The following is a 15,682-nucleotide window of genomic DNA, read 5'->3' as shown; positions in this document are numbered from 1 at the left end:
TTGTGGGCGGTGAGTAAATCTAGGGGGCGCTGGAGGCAGGGTACTGAATGGTAACCAAAGGCAAAAGTTGGGGTCACTGACAGCCATTCCCTTTTCTTTGTTAAATGGATAAGAGAAAACATTGCATTTAATGGTTTCCAGATGTTGAGAACAATGTACGGTAAGGGCACAAAGTGTGAGATTCATAGAAAAGTTTTCCTAAGAATGATTCCAATCCTTTCTCACACAAGAGAAAATGGGTTAGGGAGCGTTGGGTATAACTTTATAGACAAAGGGGACGGTGGATCGAAAAAGTTTGAGAATCACTGCTTTAGATGTTATCTGCCTCCCCTAAAAGTTTGTCGGTACATTTTTTGAGACACCCTGTATATCATTACAATTACAATTAAATTTATATATAACATTACTTTTTTCTAGATTATTTACCTTTCTATTGGAATTATTAAGACATATATGTTTTTGTGTTTTATTATACTGATCAAACCTATATTAAATCTCTCTAATTCCTTTTCTGTTCTTTCAAACATATTGTTTACATATGTGAGTTTAAAATATTTTGTATTCTGTTGATTATTGCTATGTTATCTATTAATACTATTATCACCATTATTATTAACCTTATATTCATTGTTATTTAGCCAACCCTTCAGAAGCCTTTTTGGATAATGATTTAATAAATAAATTTTTACAATATCAGTAATTTCACTATTCTTATTATATCCTGAAGTAGTACTATGAGGGTAATACCAAAAGTAAGGTCTCCAAAGTGCTGGGGATGCACGGAAACTGTTCGTGTGGCTGTTGGCAACACTATTGTGTTTGTTGTTTTCCCACTCCCAAACACACCTGTCTTCACCTTGATGGGATGCTCAGTTTTGATTTGGCAATTATTTGTAATTTAACTATTTGTAATTGTACGAACTTAGCACCAAGTGCAAAGTTCGTACAATTATTTGATTTTTGAACCCAAAAGGGGTTAAACAGATTGAAATTCATCACCAATTGATGGAAGTGTGTATGCTAAGTCACATATGGATGTCAAAAGCATCCACAAGTGGTGTAGGGAGTTTGCAGCTGGTCATATTGAAATTCACAACGAAGAAAGAAGCAGGAGACCAACGATTTCCGACAAGACAGTCGCAAAGATTGAGCAAACCATGCATGAGGATTGGTGGACCCTATAGTCCATACTTGGCACTCAGTGACTACCAACTGTTTCCTAAGTTGAAAGAAAATTTGGCCAGAACATGCTTCAGTAATGATGATGAGGTGAAAGATGAGGTTTAACACTTCTTCAACAACATGGCAGCAAGCTGGTATGACATGGGCATACAAAAACTGCCACAATGCCTACAAAAATGCATCAACTGAAATGGCAGTTATGTAGAAAAATAGATAAATGTTCAAGCTTTAAAGTGATGTAAACATTATTGAAAATAAATGTTTCTTTGTATTTCTAAAAAAATAGAAGACTTTACTTTTGAGATTACCCTTGTATTTATAATTTTTTCTATAAAACTAATAAAAGTGTTTCTTCTTATGAGCATGGGAGCATGAGTGGAAATCCATTACATTATCAACATTACAAGATTTTTTATATTTTTGTATTTGTAAAGAGTTAGCATGTCTTGACACCAACACATCTAAAAAATATATTTTATTGTTAATTTCATCTTCAGTTTCAAATTTTATGTTATCATCTAATTCATTAACCATCATTAATAAATTTCTAGAATTAATTTCTTCAGTATTATATATAATGAAACGATCGTCCACATATCTATCTATAAAATTTAATTCCTTTAATATTACTTATGAATGTGTCGATGTCAATCATATATAAGTCAGCTAATTTTCGGTCTATTATAGATCTCATTGGTATACTGGTTTTTTGAGTATAGTGTTTTTCAGTAAATTGAAAATAATTATTAGACGAAACAAAAATTATCTTTTCAATAATCTATTCCTCACAATTAATTTATTTAAGAGAGTTAACTATTCTTTCACTCTTTATGCTAGGATACATATTCTTTACATCTAATGATAACATTTTATATTTCTTTTCAATTTTAACATCTTTTAAACCATTTAAAAATTATTCTGTACATTCTATACTGTTTTTTGATTTGTCTAAAATTTTTAACTTTGATTTAATAAATATTTCTAGATTACTAAAATATAAATAACTGGTTAGGTCAGTGGTTCCCAAAATGCATACCACGGCTTCCTCACAGGGCACCACAAAATGTTGTAAAATTTTTATAATGTTAGAATTTGTATAATGTACTTGTTAGAATTTGACGTAGGGTGCCTTGGAAAAATCTGCATTTAGCAAGGATGCGTGGAATCAAAAAAGTTTGGGAACACTGGGTTAAATTATTAGAACCATTTAATGAAATTAAGGGCAAAAAGCAAAGAACAATACCTTTTCAACATCTTGAAAAGGACATTGAAAATCTAAAGAAAATCAATCTTATATTTTTTTTGTTCTGTTCTACACTTTCTAGGATCACCACAAAACTCAGACAGTTATTCTATCAATTGGTGTACATTGCATACTTCTCAGATAGGGTTTCTCAAAATAGCAATGAATTGAACCTTAAAAGAAATTCCAGGATAATCAATTGCAAATTCTAACGTTTTCAATCTTCACAGATCTTCCTCAGGATTCTTAAAATTGGAATGCAGAAATGGAACGTTTTTTAAAATAATTCTTAAAAACATTCCATTTCTGTATTCCAATTTAAAGAATCCTGGGGAAGATCTCCTGTGAAGATTGAAAACGTTAGAATTTGCAATTGATTATCCTGGAATTTCTTTTAAGGTTCAATTCGTTGCTATTTTGTATGATATATTCCAGGCTTGCAAAGTTGGGGTTTCTCAAATGGGATCCTGGTTGTTTTTTTTAACCTGCGAAATTCTTCTCATCCCAGGAAATCCTGCAAATTTCTTAAAAGTTCACTTTTTTCTTATTTTATGTTAAGGTTGTGGAAATTTTGCAAATAAAAAGTATAATTAACTCATAAACTGTCAGAATACATTTGTATTTATTAATTTTAAACCTACTTATTAGTTTTTTAAATTTTTGCTCATTATGGTATGTCACAAATGGTCAATAATCAATATGTAGCTTATTTGTGGCAAGACTCTGAAAATTCTTTACTTGTCAGAACCTGTAATAACTGGAATAATTGTGCTTATGCTGTCTTAAATTTTAACCATGCCCAGTAGCTTCAATAACTGCATTTTGCCAGGTTGTGCAAATTGGGCAAGGATACAAATGAGTATGAAGTCTGCAAGTATGAAGTTTTTCTTCATAAGCCTAATTATTAAAGCCAAATGAATTGCCGAATTATCAGGCTATAAGCTTGATGCCACTATTAAAGCAGCCAAGGCAGACAAATCAAGAATACTAGAGAGCAAAAGAAGTACTACAATCTTGAAAACGAACCAGAAATCTTCCAGGATACAGATGAAAAACATAATATTTGTCTTCTCTTAAATGCATTAAACACGATTCCACTCATATGAATTGAATTGGAAAGAACATTCTTAGTAGCAAGACTTTTCATTACTAAAATAAGAGTCAGATTGAATGATGGGAGTAGTGACCATCTTTGCTTTTTAAAATCTTCTTATAAAAATTTACAATAATATTTTGTATTGTGTTTTATTTAAATCATAAAAATTATCTTTTAAGTTCATTTTTTAAATTTTCAACTTAATTCAAAACATTTTTATTATTATTATTATTGTTGTTGTTGTTGTTGTTGTTGTTGTTGTTGTATGTAGTCAGTGGCGGGGCAAGACCTAAATTTGATGTGGGCAAGGTACATTTTGCAAGGCCCTCTGGTCGCGCAAGAAGACAGATTTTTATAAAATAAAAAGCAGTTGAAACTGTCAAATTTTTATTCATAAAAATGCAAACTATATTTTTGACTAACATTAAAGAAAAATTTAAAAAAAAAAGAATTAAAGAAACAGAAATTTCCTGCTTTTAGCCTTACTGGACTCTTTAATAATTGTATTGTAATTCAGCTTAGATGCTATATATGCCTCAATAGCTAAAACTGCCAAAGCTGAAAGTCTTCCCTGACCCATTGTATTTCTTAAATAATTTTTTATTAGTTTTAATTTTGAAAAGTTTCTTTTAGTGTAGGCAGTACTTACCGGTATTGTTAACAAAATTCGAACAACAATGTAAATATTTGGGTAAATTTCTTTCAAGTTATTTTCTGTTATGTATTGGAGCAGCTGTTTCACAACTTTAATGAAGTTGGGTAAATTTGGGATCATTGTTTGTAATTCTTCACATAATTCGTAAGGTTGGAAGTTGCTGCTCTCACCCACTTGCAGGACTGAGTGTAAATCTTGACAGTTTTTTAATATTTGCTCTTTTGGAATATTTTTTTTAACTTGCTTAGATCATAGAGAAAACCAAAATTTTTAAAATGTTGATTTAAAGACATAAATCTCGAATCCATATTGCTTATTATAGAATCAATCATGGTGTTAAAAAAAATCTGTTTCATACCAGCTTTTGGGAGACTGTATAGGTTGATCGCTGCCTTCATAATCGAACATCTTTTTTTTTTTTTTTTTTTTGGCTACCCTTTCATTTTTAAAGCCTTTTGGCAGTTCATAACTGCTATTCTCAATAAATTGACGAGCATCAGACAAGCATTTTTTGAATCCAGCATGAAAGTAACGTAAACAAACAGAATGGAAAATCCTCAACTCTGGCTGGCGGGGGTTTCCCCGCGATAGCAATGCAACGCCAACAAATGTTGCTAGACTAAATAAAAACAAATTTGGTATGTCAATATATTTATCATTTTATGATGAGTAAAATTTTTTTGTTGCATTCACGGCTTTTAAGTAATGCATAAACATTCAAGGCGCGAGGCCGTAGGCGGTGGCCCACGTTGCCCACGCCTTACGCCGCCTCTGTATGTAGTTTCCAGCAAACTTTAATACATTTTTTTTTGCTGTGAAAATTTCTATGTAATTCAAAGGTAATTTTTAATATATATCTTACACAGCATTATTAATATGATTTTGGAGGTTGCAAACATATAATTATTTTTCATTTTCTAAAGTAATTTAATATTATTTGATTTCAAGATATTTTGTATATCTTAAAAATAATTAATTCTATCTATCCTGGAATCCCGGGAAACAGTTCACTTTTATCCTGGAATCCTGGGACAAGCAAAAGACTGGGAAATGAGAAAACCTTATTTTCAGATAATAATCAACATAATTACAGTAATTTAAAATGGTAGCATTCATTTTGGAAGACCATGTATTTTATAATATAGTTATTGAAGAAGTCCTATGACAAATAAGTTACAAAATAGTCAAAAGAATCATTATATCATATTTATATTAAATGTTCATTTCATTAATTTTTTGCATAAAAAAATTTATATTAAATGTTCAATGCATTATGGAAAATTTTATTTAGTGGAATCTCATTATAAAGAACTTGAGGTGACCTCCAAAAACATTGACTTGCTTGATAAGTTTTATACATTTTTCATTTAGCTGCATTTAGCTATTTGTTAAATATAAAGTCCACTTATGAAACAAAGATTTTATATGCATTACTTTATATATATATATATATATATATGGATGAATGGTGGTCATGTTATTTTAGTCAGTACCAGTCTGTGGCAAGTGATAACTCTACCAGTCATACTATAGACTGAGGCTTCCAGCTTTGGATTTATGATCTTTTATATATAAAGTAATGCATATAAAATCTTTGTTTCATAAGTGGACTTCATATATACAGGTACTCCTCACTTTACGATCTATCTGCTTAACGACCACTCGCACTTACGACCAATCGAGTAGCGATTGGTGATATGCGAACTGAGCATACTATAGGCTTACTATATACTTTTTTAGTCAGTTTGATGTAATTCAAACAATTGCGGGCCTTGCCAATGCACTTAATTTAGATGTTGAAGTGGAAGACATTGCTGAATTAGTGGATTATGCCGATGGAGAGCTAATAATTGAGGATTTAATAGAGTTAGAAGCAATGCAGTATTTGGAAGAGGAAAGAACTGAAGAAGTGAAAAAGAAATTCAAGGTACATGGGCTGGTGTGTTCTCCAAAATTAATGCGGCTATGTTGGAACTTGAGGCTATAGATGCAAATACTGAACGTTTTAGTAAAGTTGAATGTGGGATGAGTGAACTTTTGAAGTGTTATAGAGAAATTTATCAAGAAAAAATGAAGATTACAATGCAAAGCACAGTTACAAGTTTCTTTTCGACTGATATCCAAGACCTCTGCCCTTGAAGGTACAACTTCTATTTCATCGTCGTCATCTCCCTTACCTGGACCCTCTACAGCTCCAGATAACCAAATAAACAAATGATAATATGCTACATATGCATGTCTTTTATGAATAAATTTGAAGTTTGTTGCATAATTTTTATAATTTTACAACGATCCTATATTCCCAGTGCAAGCTCCTCACTTATCGACAAATTCACTTAACGACGTAGTCGTCGGAACGGAACTCAATCGTAAAGTGAGGAGTACCTGTATAAATATTTGTGTGTGTGTGGGGTGATCGGTTAACAAACATAATCCATTCCAAGACTTTGTTCGTTAACCGATTATCAATTTACCATAGGTTTTTATGGGAATTTGGTTAGTTCATTCTGGAGACCCCAAAAATAAAAAATACATACTTTCTTACTACGTTAATTTTATGTAATAATAAAAATACATATATACACAATCTTGCATTTTTATTAGTCATGTTTTTTCCATTTGTGGGAGTTAAAGAATCTGTCTAATGTCTGTCTATTGCTTTTCTCTTATTTTCTGAATTTTTCAGAAGTAATTAATAGCATTGTAATTGTAGAGAGATCCCCAAGCCTATTAACCTCAACCTGATTTTGATGCCATTCTAAGACCACTGTTCTGACATCCTCCCACTTCAAAAGATCTTTAATTAATAGCAGATAGTGGCATTAATCCTCTTTTTCAGAAGAAAACATATCTCGCCAAGTTTCTTGGTGTTTTTCTGTCATCAGATCCATTTCAGGTTCCATTATGAGCTCTTCAATGTTCTTTATTCTCAGATGTGATTTTTGTTACTCCTTTAGCTGCTCGAGTCTTCTTGATTATACTGTATCTTTCTTAGATAAGATTGAACTGCGGCCTACTGTAGACCTGTTCAAGCCATACTGCCCAGCAGCATCAGACATCTTCTGCCCACTCTCTACCTTTGCTATTATACTCTCATCTTTTGAAAATAAAAACTGACGCGAAACTTAACGAGTGCCCGTCTGACAGTCTTGAGAATACTATAAAAGAATTGTTTCTGTCAGAAAAATAAAAGGCTGAAATTACAAGGGAGAGCTTCAAAGTTTGGAGGAATACTATTCGATTAGTATATATTGGGTTGAGCGTGGATGTCGCCATCTCCCGTGCTCCAAAAAGTTTCAAATTGTTGCCCGAAGACAAGGGAAGACCAATTGGTATTTGTTATTTTATGTTGCTTTTTCTTGTGTTTGTTCTGTGAAGTGTTCGTTATCCGAACAGGTGCTCATTGTCCAAACATAAAAATCTTTTACAAAAGTGTTTGTTATCTGATTTGTTTATTTACTGATCACCCACTGTATGTATATACAGTATATACATACATACTGTATTTATTTATTTATTTTACTTATTTCATGGAAATAAATAAGTAGAGTTTTAAATTCATCAATTCATGCCTTTGAATCCTGTTTTTCCTATACTTTTGTTTCCTATACTGGAGAAAACTGATTAAAAGGAGCTTGGCAAAATGTATCTCCCCAAATATCCTTTGGTGCCATCTTATTCTTGTGTCTTAAGTGAAGAATTAGGTAAATAACAAAATTAAGAGGCATAAGTGGACATCCTGACACGTCTTATGGCAACTTGTGGCTCTTATTGAGGTTAATATATCTGCAACTTGTTTGTTGCTTTGGAGCTTGCCCCTCTTCCTTAGATACAGTTGTTTATTAGTTGGAAAAATTTGATTAATGTTTAAACCTGGTTCAGGCCCCTAAATGTGGCCAAAAACATTTGTATATTAAAGTATTGCTGCTGGAAAAAGTGGGGATGGTATGATTTCTTGTACATAAATTCTAGCTTACATATTGGAAGAGTTGGAAAACAATTGCAAAGAAAAAGGAAAGAAGTTGTAATGAAATTGTCATAATGAATTGAAAGTTTCAGTTGTATGAACATATTTATGAAAAATTTTTGTCATGAGTTCCTATAGAGGTTTGATTGGAAAAAAATAAAAGTTTGTTATAACAGAATTTCACTGAAACTAATTCAGTGTACTTAAAGTTTTGATTCTTGTTGCTTCATGTTTGTTGGTTTTAAAACCATCAATTCATAATAAATTAATAAAAACTTAGTAAATTTTAATGTGTAATCACATTATCTTATTTTGTATGGAATGAAGATATATACATATATACATACCTGTGTTTGCATGTATGTATATAAGCAAAAGTCAAGCCCTTATAGTTTATTATGTAAATTATATTAAATGCCTACAATTTTCTTTTCAACACTTTTTTACTTTAACATGTGACTTTTGAACATTACATTTCTAACATTCTCTCTAATGGTTACAAATTCTGATATGATGTTACCTCCTTTAGACTTTGTATTGTTCCTTATCAGTTGACATAAACCAAAGATTTAAGATGATTCCATAAAAAATAATCTAAAAGAGAAAATAATAATTTTAAAAATGTTGATTTAACTATGCATCTAGATATGGCCTTTGTCAATTTTGTTCAGTTTGGGGCCTGGCTTTTGCCACACCCTGTACATATAAATAAAAACAAACACTTTACAACATTCCAGCAATAATTTAATATAATAAAAACGTTTTTGAACCACTTGGTGGATCTTCTTTAGGACAAAGATTCAGTTTGCAATGAGTTATGATTAGTGAGGATTCTTGTAATAAGAACATTTTTTATAGTGTTGAGTAATCCAATAAAGCAGAATATAGTCAAGTTTGAAAAATGGAAATTAATCTTAAATGATATGAATGTTTATAAATATTATAAGGATGTATCCATAAATAACCAGACAAAAGCAGCAGCATGGAATATGCTTATTGGCTGATTATTTATTGATCCACCTCTGTGTAATACTGTATAAATTAGGCAAAAAGAATTAATTAAATGCTTTCTTGCAAAAATATAAAATTTACCATCTTTTACAAAACAAATTACATTTGATGATGATGATCAAAAATTAGCTATAAAATTTTTATTAGAGATTTATAAAATAGAAAATAACTTTTATATTGTATAAAAAACAAAATTGTTTATATATTTTGTATATTTAGTAAATCATATATTTACCGATAGTTGAGTATATATATCTATCTAATTTACTTGTATAATTTACACTGGATAATTTGTTTTGAAATATATCAGCTTGTGTATTGATCTGTTTTCAATTTTAAAAATTAGCTAACTAGATACATGTGTGAAATGGCTATTACATTAGAAAATTATGCATTGTAAAGACAAAATTATCATATTTCTTTGCAAATCTGGATTTAATCATAATTTACTAAGTTTAAACTTGTAGGGTTTGTACAGATCCAGATAAGTCTCTGATGTTATATGGATCAGAGAACTCCAGTTTACTCTGATGAATGTGACATAGATTGAATGCAGCTAAACAACAATTTAAATTACAATTTTCCTGTGAAAGTAATAGAGTTAAATTAGAAAGCAGAATGAAATTAGTTTTGGTCATAAAATGACATCTATTTTATTGTCAATTATTTATGTTAAATAAAATAAGATTTTTAAAAATACTTCATAATAAAAAATCAATATATTGCAGTAAATAATTTTCTTGTAGAGCAATCTTAAAAAGCAATATTGCAATGGCAGATTCAAGGGGAGGGTTACAAGGCTTAATCCTGTCCCAATGATAAAAATAATAATAATAGTTTATTTAATTAAACGTTCTGTTACTGGTTTTATTGTGGATTTTAAAGACACGAAATGCATTTCCTCTATCAATAAAGCCTTTATCAACAACTGTTCCTTGTATGATATGTTACTGATAAAAAGCCAACAGCTTTTAATTCTTTAAAAACATTTATGATGGCAAATATTTATCAAACCATTGCAATACAATTGACATGCATGTGTTAATAAAAGGCACTTATTCAAATATTTTTAATTTTTTAGTTAAGCCTCTCTTTGAGTACTTCTGGATTTTCTATTGTAGCACTGTACTGCCAGAAATTGAGTACAAATTGAGTAAATACAGGGTGTTGCAAAAAAATGTACTCACTCTTTGACTGACCGTTACTACGAGGGTAATCCCAAAAGTAAGGTCTCCTATTTTTTTTTTTAAATACAAAGAAACGTTTATACACAAATAAAGTTCATATCATTTTAAAGCTTGAACATTTATCTATTTTTCTACATAATCGCCATTTTGATCGATGCATTTTTGTAGGTGCTGTAGCAGTTTTTGTATGCCCATGTCATACCTGCTCACCGCAATGTCGTGGGTCCCATCTTGCGCACACCTTCCAATATTGCAACTTTTCCATTAAAATCCTATGAACTGTGCTTGGGAAAAGCCCAATAACCAAAATGCAGAGATCATCCAGAGTGATTTGTTGATCTTCACGCATGGTTTGCTCAACCTTTGCAACTGTCTCGCCAGAAATTGACGGTCTTCCTCTTCTTTCTTCGTCTTGAATTTCAGTACAATCAGCCGCAAACTCCCTATACCACTTGAAGATGTTTTTGACATCTATGTACAACTCGTCACACACTTCCGTCAATTGGCAATGAATTTCAATCAGTTTAACACGACATGGCAGCGAGCTGGTATGACATTGGCATACAAAAATTGCCACAGCGCATACAAAAATGCATTGACTGAAATGGTGATTATGTAGAAAAATAGATAAATGTTCAAGCTTTAAAATGATATGAACTTTATTTTTGTATAAACATTTCTTTGTATTTAAAAAGTTAGGAGACTTTACTTTTGGGATTACCCTCATAATATATTAAGTTTTGATTTAGGTGTTTAATTTGACTTATTAGACTTGTATCTATGTCAATAAAGAAAATTTAATGGTAGAAAACATTAGTCTTTCTCCTAGCATAGTTTACTCATTCCTGCATTTTCACAAATGTTCAAACTGGTTTCCACCATTTTCCAAACACAGCTGATAATGCAGACCAATGGATTTGATGAGATTGAGGAATTTCATATGGAATTGCGAGACATTGCCTCCCAATTTCTTCTTTTAAATGATTGATTGCCGCTGGTTTTGCGGCATTAAAAACACAAGTACTGGACTGATAAATAGTGAGTACATTTTTTTGGGACACCCTGCATTTTTAAACTTAGTTATTTACTGAATAGTTTTTTTGAATTAAAAATAAAAGATAACATCATAGAAATGTATTTAAATTTATTTTAAGTTGTCTTTCTTTGGATACACTTGATAACAGTTTATTGAATTTTTAGTTACAAATTTGAGTACATTATAACGAAATTATAAGTTGTAATTGTGAAAACTTTCAAGGATTCAATGTTAAATTTGTCCAAAAAAAATTGTCTGAAATATGTGAATTGTGAAATAAACACTTATGTAATGTTGAATTTAATTTTAAATCAAAATTAATAATATCCTAAAGATTTTTCTGTGTCAGTTTAGACTTATTGAAATCAAGCAAATTAGGATTTTTTCCAATGACAAATTATATTGGGATGAAAAATATGCTAATAAAAAATAATTTATTTGGGAACTGATTTTACTGTAAAACTAAAGATAATTGTTATTGTTATTTGTGGAACTACCAACTATACAGCAGTTACATAGGTGTGACATACTTAAGTAGAATGAAATGACTTTTTAGTCAGTAAAAGTGTTTAAAAAGCATGCTTTCTGGAAGATGGTGATAAAATTTAAAGATTTATAGCATGGATATCATGTTTGAGAACATTGGCATATGTCCAATGTTTATTTTGTCGTCATGGGAGTATTCCAGTAAGAATTATTCCAAACGGAAAATAACATATCTAAAATATGAATTTTAAAGTAATAAATTAATATAAATGCATGAATTGAATTTTGAAATGTTTTACTTTTAAATGTAGAATTTTAATAACAATTTTTTATTGAATTACAGTCAAACCTGTTTTTATGCGGGGGATAGGGACCGCATTAAAAAAAACGCATTAAAAAAAATCTCACGAAACTTCACGAATGGCTGTAAATAATAGTTTTCGCAACACAATTTTAAAAATAATTTTTTTATGCGGTCAACAGGGACCGCATAAAAAAAGTCTCACATAGAAAATAACTCAAAACCGTACGAAATAGAATTTATTGACAACAGATGTCAGCACTTGACTGCATCGTCTGGTCTATCGTCTGTTTTACATATTTTTGTCCAGGTGGTGTTTTGTTGACTTAAAAAGTAAATTATTTCATTTTTCGCATATTCATGCAATATTATTACTATAATAAGTGCATTTATGCTATAATAAGTTTATTTAGCTATAATAAGTCAACGTGAGACATGACGAATCGCACGAGACTAGTCGCCAACTATACCGCACAAATTAAAAATTCGCATTAAAAAAATCGCACAAATAAAAATCGCACATAAAAAGAGCGCATAAAAACAGGTTTGACTGTATTTAAAAATTTAATTATTAAAGAATTAAGATAATTAAATATTAATTTTTTTCAGAAAATTAGTATATTTTACATACATAGTCTTGAAATCCTAATAAATATATCATTTATATTTTTTGATTTCTATGGCTCTATCTTTGGTATTATCAATGGAGCTAATACCAAACTATAAAATAAATTTGCTATATTACTTTTCTTTATATGTGATATTAAGATCTGTTTCATCTCTGATATTGAGATCTGTTGTTAAAATTAACATGATTAAAATGGACGATTTTCAAACAAATTATTCTTATTTGATAAATACCATTAAATTCTTGGTATTTAATGATATTTATCAGACTAATGCAATTGTATTGCAATAGTCTGATAAAATAATATATTCTCACAATTATTTTACTTTTCGTTACTCATTCCTTATTCATCTTTTTAAACTTACATTTCCTAATTGGAATAATAAAACATCTGTTCTAGAATTGTTACATACTTAAAAGACAAAAAATATAAACTTAAGGAAAATGTATATGCTGTAGGATTAAAAAAACTCTTATAGTTTCACTCTGTGAGACTTTTTAATCAAATGTCAAATTTAATGTTTTGTAAGCAAACAAAATTCTTTATTCTGAAAAATTGAGAATCATACAAAATTAAAACATTTATACACGTCTAAACCCAGAGCTTCACGTAAGCTAAATAAGCTGCAGCTTAGGGCGGCATGCTTTGGGTCTATAGCCCAGAGCCTCATGTTTTTACATATATCATTAATTGGTGCAGGGAAAGGGTCTGTTACATGTTATAACTGGCCACAACAAGTCTAAGTGCAGCACTGTCTAAATCCATAGATCCTAACAAAGCTAATAGTTACCAGCTCACTTTTTGATTTGAATAATCATGTATTGATGTATTATTACTAATGTAGCTATAAAGTTAAAGCTTCTATAAATACATTTATAATGCCAAAACTTTTAAATTAAACTTTACAAAATCATTTGAATTTGCATATTTTTACTTCTGAAATTTACAATATTACAGTATCGTGTGACAAGAAGCACTTTAATGTTTTTGTAATTAAAATTAATTTATTTCCACATAAATACAATAAAATGTATTGCTTTTTTTTAAAATGACAATTATTAAAGAAGATAATAATGGAAATATTTTTTAAACATTTCAGCCGTGTGTAACAGCATTCGAGATCCAGTAACAAAGGCCAAGTTATTAGAATTTATAGAAAATAATCGTTGGTTACCTCCTTCTTCGAAAAGACAGCATCCCTACGAAAGTTCATCCTACGATCATCTAGAAATGGGCCATTTATCTAAAAGGCAGAATAGGTAGCATTTGAACGATAAAATCGACGTTATATCTGGAATGTTTAGCATCACTATTTTTCAATGTATAAAGTATATATTATGTAATTCTTTGTTGTTTTTAAATACCATAGAAGTAACTCATTTATATAAATGAAAACTATATATGAACACACATGCATTTTTTTTCTAGTTAATTATAAAATTGTTCTTTCGTTGTAAATTACTATTAGAAAATAGACTAGGTTCAGCCATTTTTTTTTTGTATAATTTTTAATTTTCATTTCAATATTTCATGCGACACTTAATTTTTTTTATCATAATATTTCTGACTTAAATCATATGCAATAAGAGAGTATGTGTATGTTTGTGTGTGTGTGTGGGTGTGAATGGATTTGTAAAAGATTTATAATTTTATAAAATATTAAAAAGGACTTTGCTGTTTTATTTAAGAGATTAGTTTGTTAGGTAAAGCGATTGTTCTTTCTAAGGATGTCTGTTGTATTTTGTCCCCCAAAGAATATTATGATATTTATTATAAATACTGATTTAAATATGATTATTCACTTAATTTTATTAGTTTTGTAATTTTTTAATAATTTATGTATCCTGAAAAGGATCCTTCAGAAAGCTATCAATAAATAACTAGCAAGTGATCATCTAAAATGATTTTTATTAATAAGATCTATTTTTAATAATATAGAAATATATTTATCGTATATCTATTACTGTTATTAATTTAAAATATATATCGAATTTTTATCTGTAAAAATCTTTTTATCTTAAACTTTCCTTAAAGAGAAAATTAAAATTAAACTAATACATTCTCCTTTGTGATGTCACTTGAGCTACGTCATCCGTATGTTGTAGGTGACGTCAATATGACTCACCAAATTTGGCGGACATCCTCCGATGACGTCAGGCAGAACGTCAATAGATGTCGCCATTGTCTGCGGAGTCGTAGTTGGCGGGAAGGGAAACGTGACACGTGGTCTACGTAAACCAGAATAATGTGAAAATGCGATTAGTGTGTTTTTCGCGCGAATCATGTACATTTGGATGGATTTTTGTATTCGGATACACAAAATCGCGATATAAAAAAACGAATTAGCACTTTAATCCGGTTTTAAAGAATTAGGTTTGTTTATCATAAACAATTTGTACATTTTTGAATTTATTATGTGAATAAAAATACAAAATTGTATAAACAGGGTCATCATTTTGATGATTGCGTACGTGTTTTCGTGATGTTAAATATGCAAACAAATAAAAAAAAAATGACTTTACACAATCGAGCAGTCGTAGTAAATCCTGCAACAGATATAACTTGTTTGGGATGCTCGCACTTTTGTTTGAACTATCATCTCAAGACAGGTTAGTGACGTCAGGTAGAAGGTCCCTACCCTGTAGTAGGAGTCAACAGTCTTTTTTTTTTCTTTGTTATTTCTTTCACATTATTATCTCGGCCGTCATTTCTACTTACTAATTCCAAGCGAAAGAAAAGTTCCGACTGGTTCGACCCGTGCTGCAATTACCGATATAAAGTGAATGAAACGATTCACGAAAAGTTCATTCTGTAATGTGAAATTTTTCAACCGAAACACTAATTATTCCTACTGACACAATAGTTATATACAAGTGTTTTATAAAAATG

At 30.1% G+C, this 15,682-nt stretch overlaps 1 protein-coding gene across 1 annotated transcript in view; it reads left to right on the top strand.

The window, feature by feature from the left end:
* The window catches only part of mRNA-cap (mRNA-capping-enzyme), a 141,562-nt gene extending 126,243 nt beyond the window's left edge, over positions 1 to 15,319 (top strand). Inside the window, exon 20 of the mRNA XM_067286109.1 lies at positions 13,893 to 15,319. Within this exon, the coding sequence (XP_067142210.1) occupies positions 13,893 to 14,056 (164 nt within the window). The 3' untranslated portion in view covers positions 14,057 to 15,319. The remainder of the gene's footprint in view (positions 1 to 13,892) is intronic.
* Positions 15,320 to 15,682: the final 363 nt, after the last annotated feature.

The sequence above is a fragment of the Centruroides vittatus genome, unplaced genomic scaffold, assembly GCF_030686945.1.
Source record: "Centruroides vittatus isolate TY-2023 unplaced genomic scaffold, ASM3068694v2 scaffold_324, whole genome shotgun sequence".
Classification (NCBI taxonomy): Eukaryota; Metazoa; Arthropoda; class Arachnida; order Scorpiones; family Buthidae; genus Centruroides; species Centruroides vittatus.
This window is presented reverse-complemented; position numbering and strand designations above follow the sequence as displayed.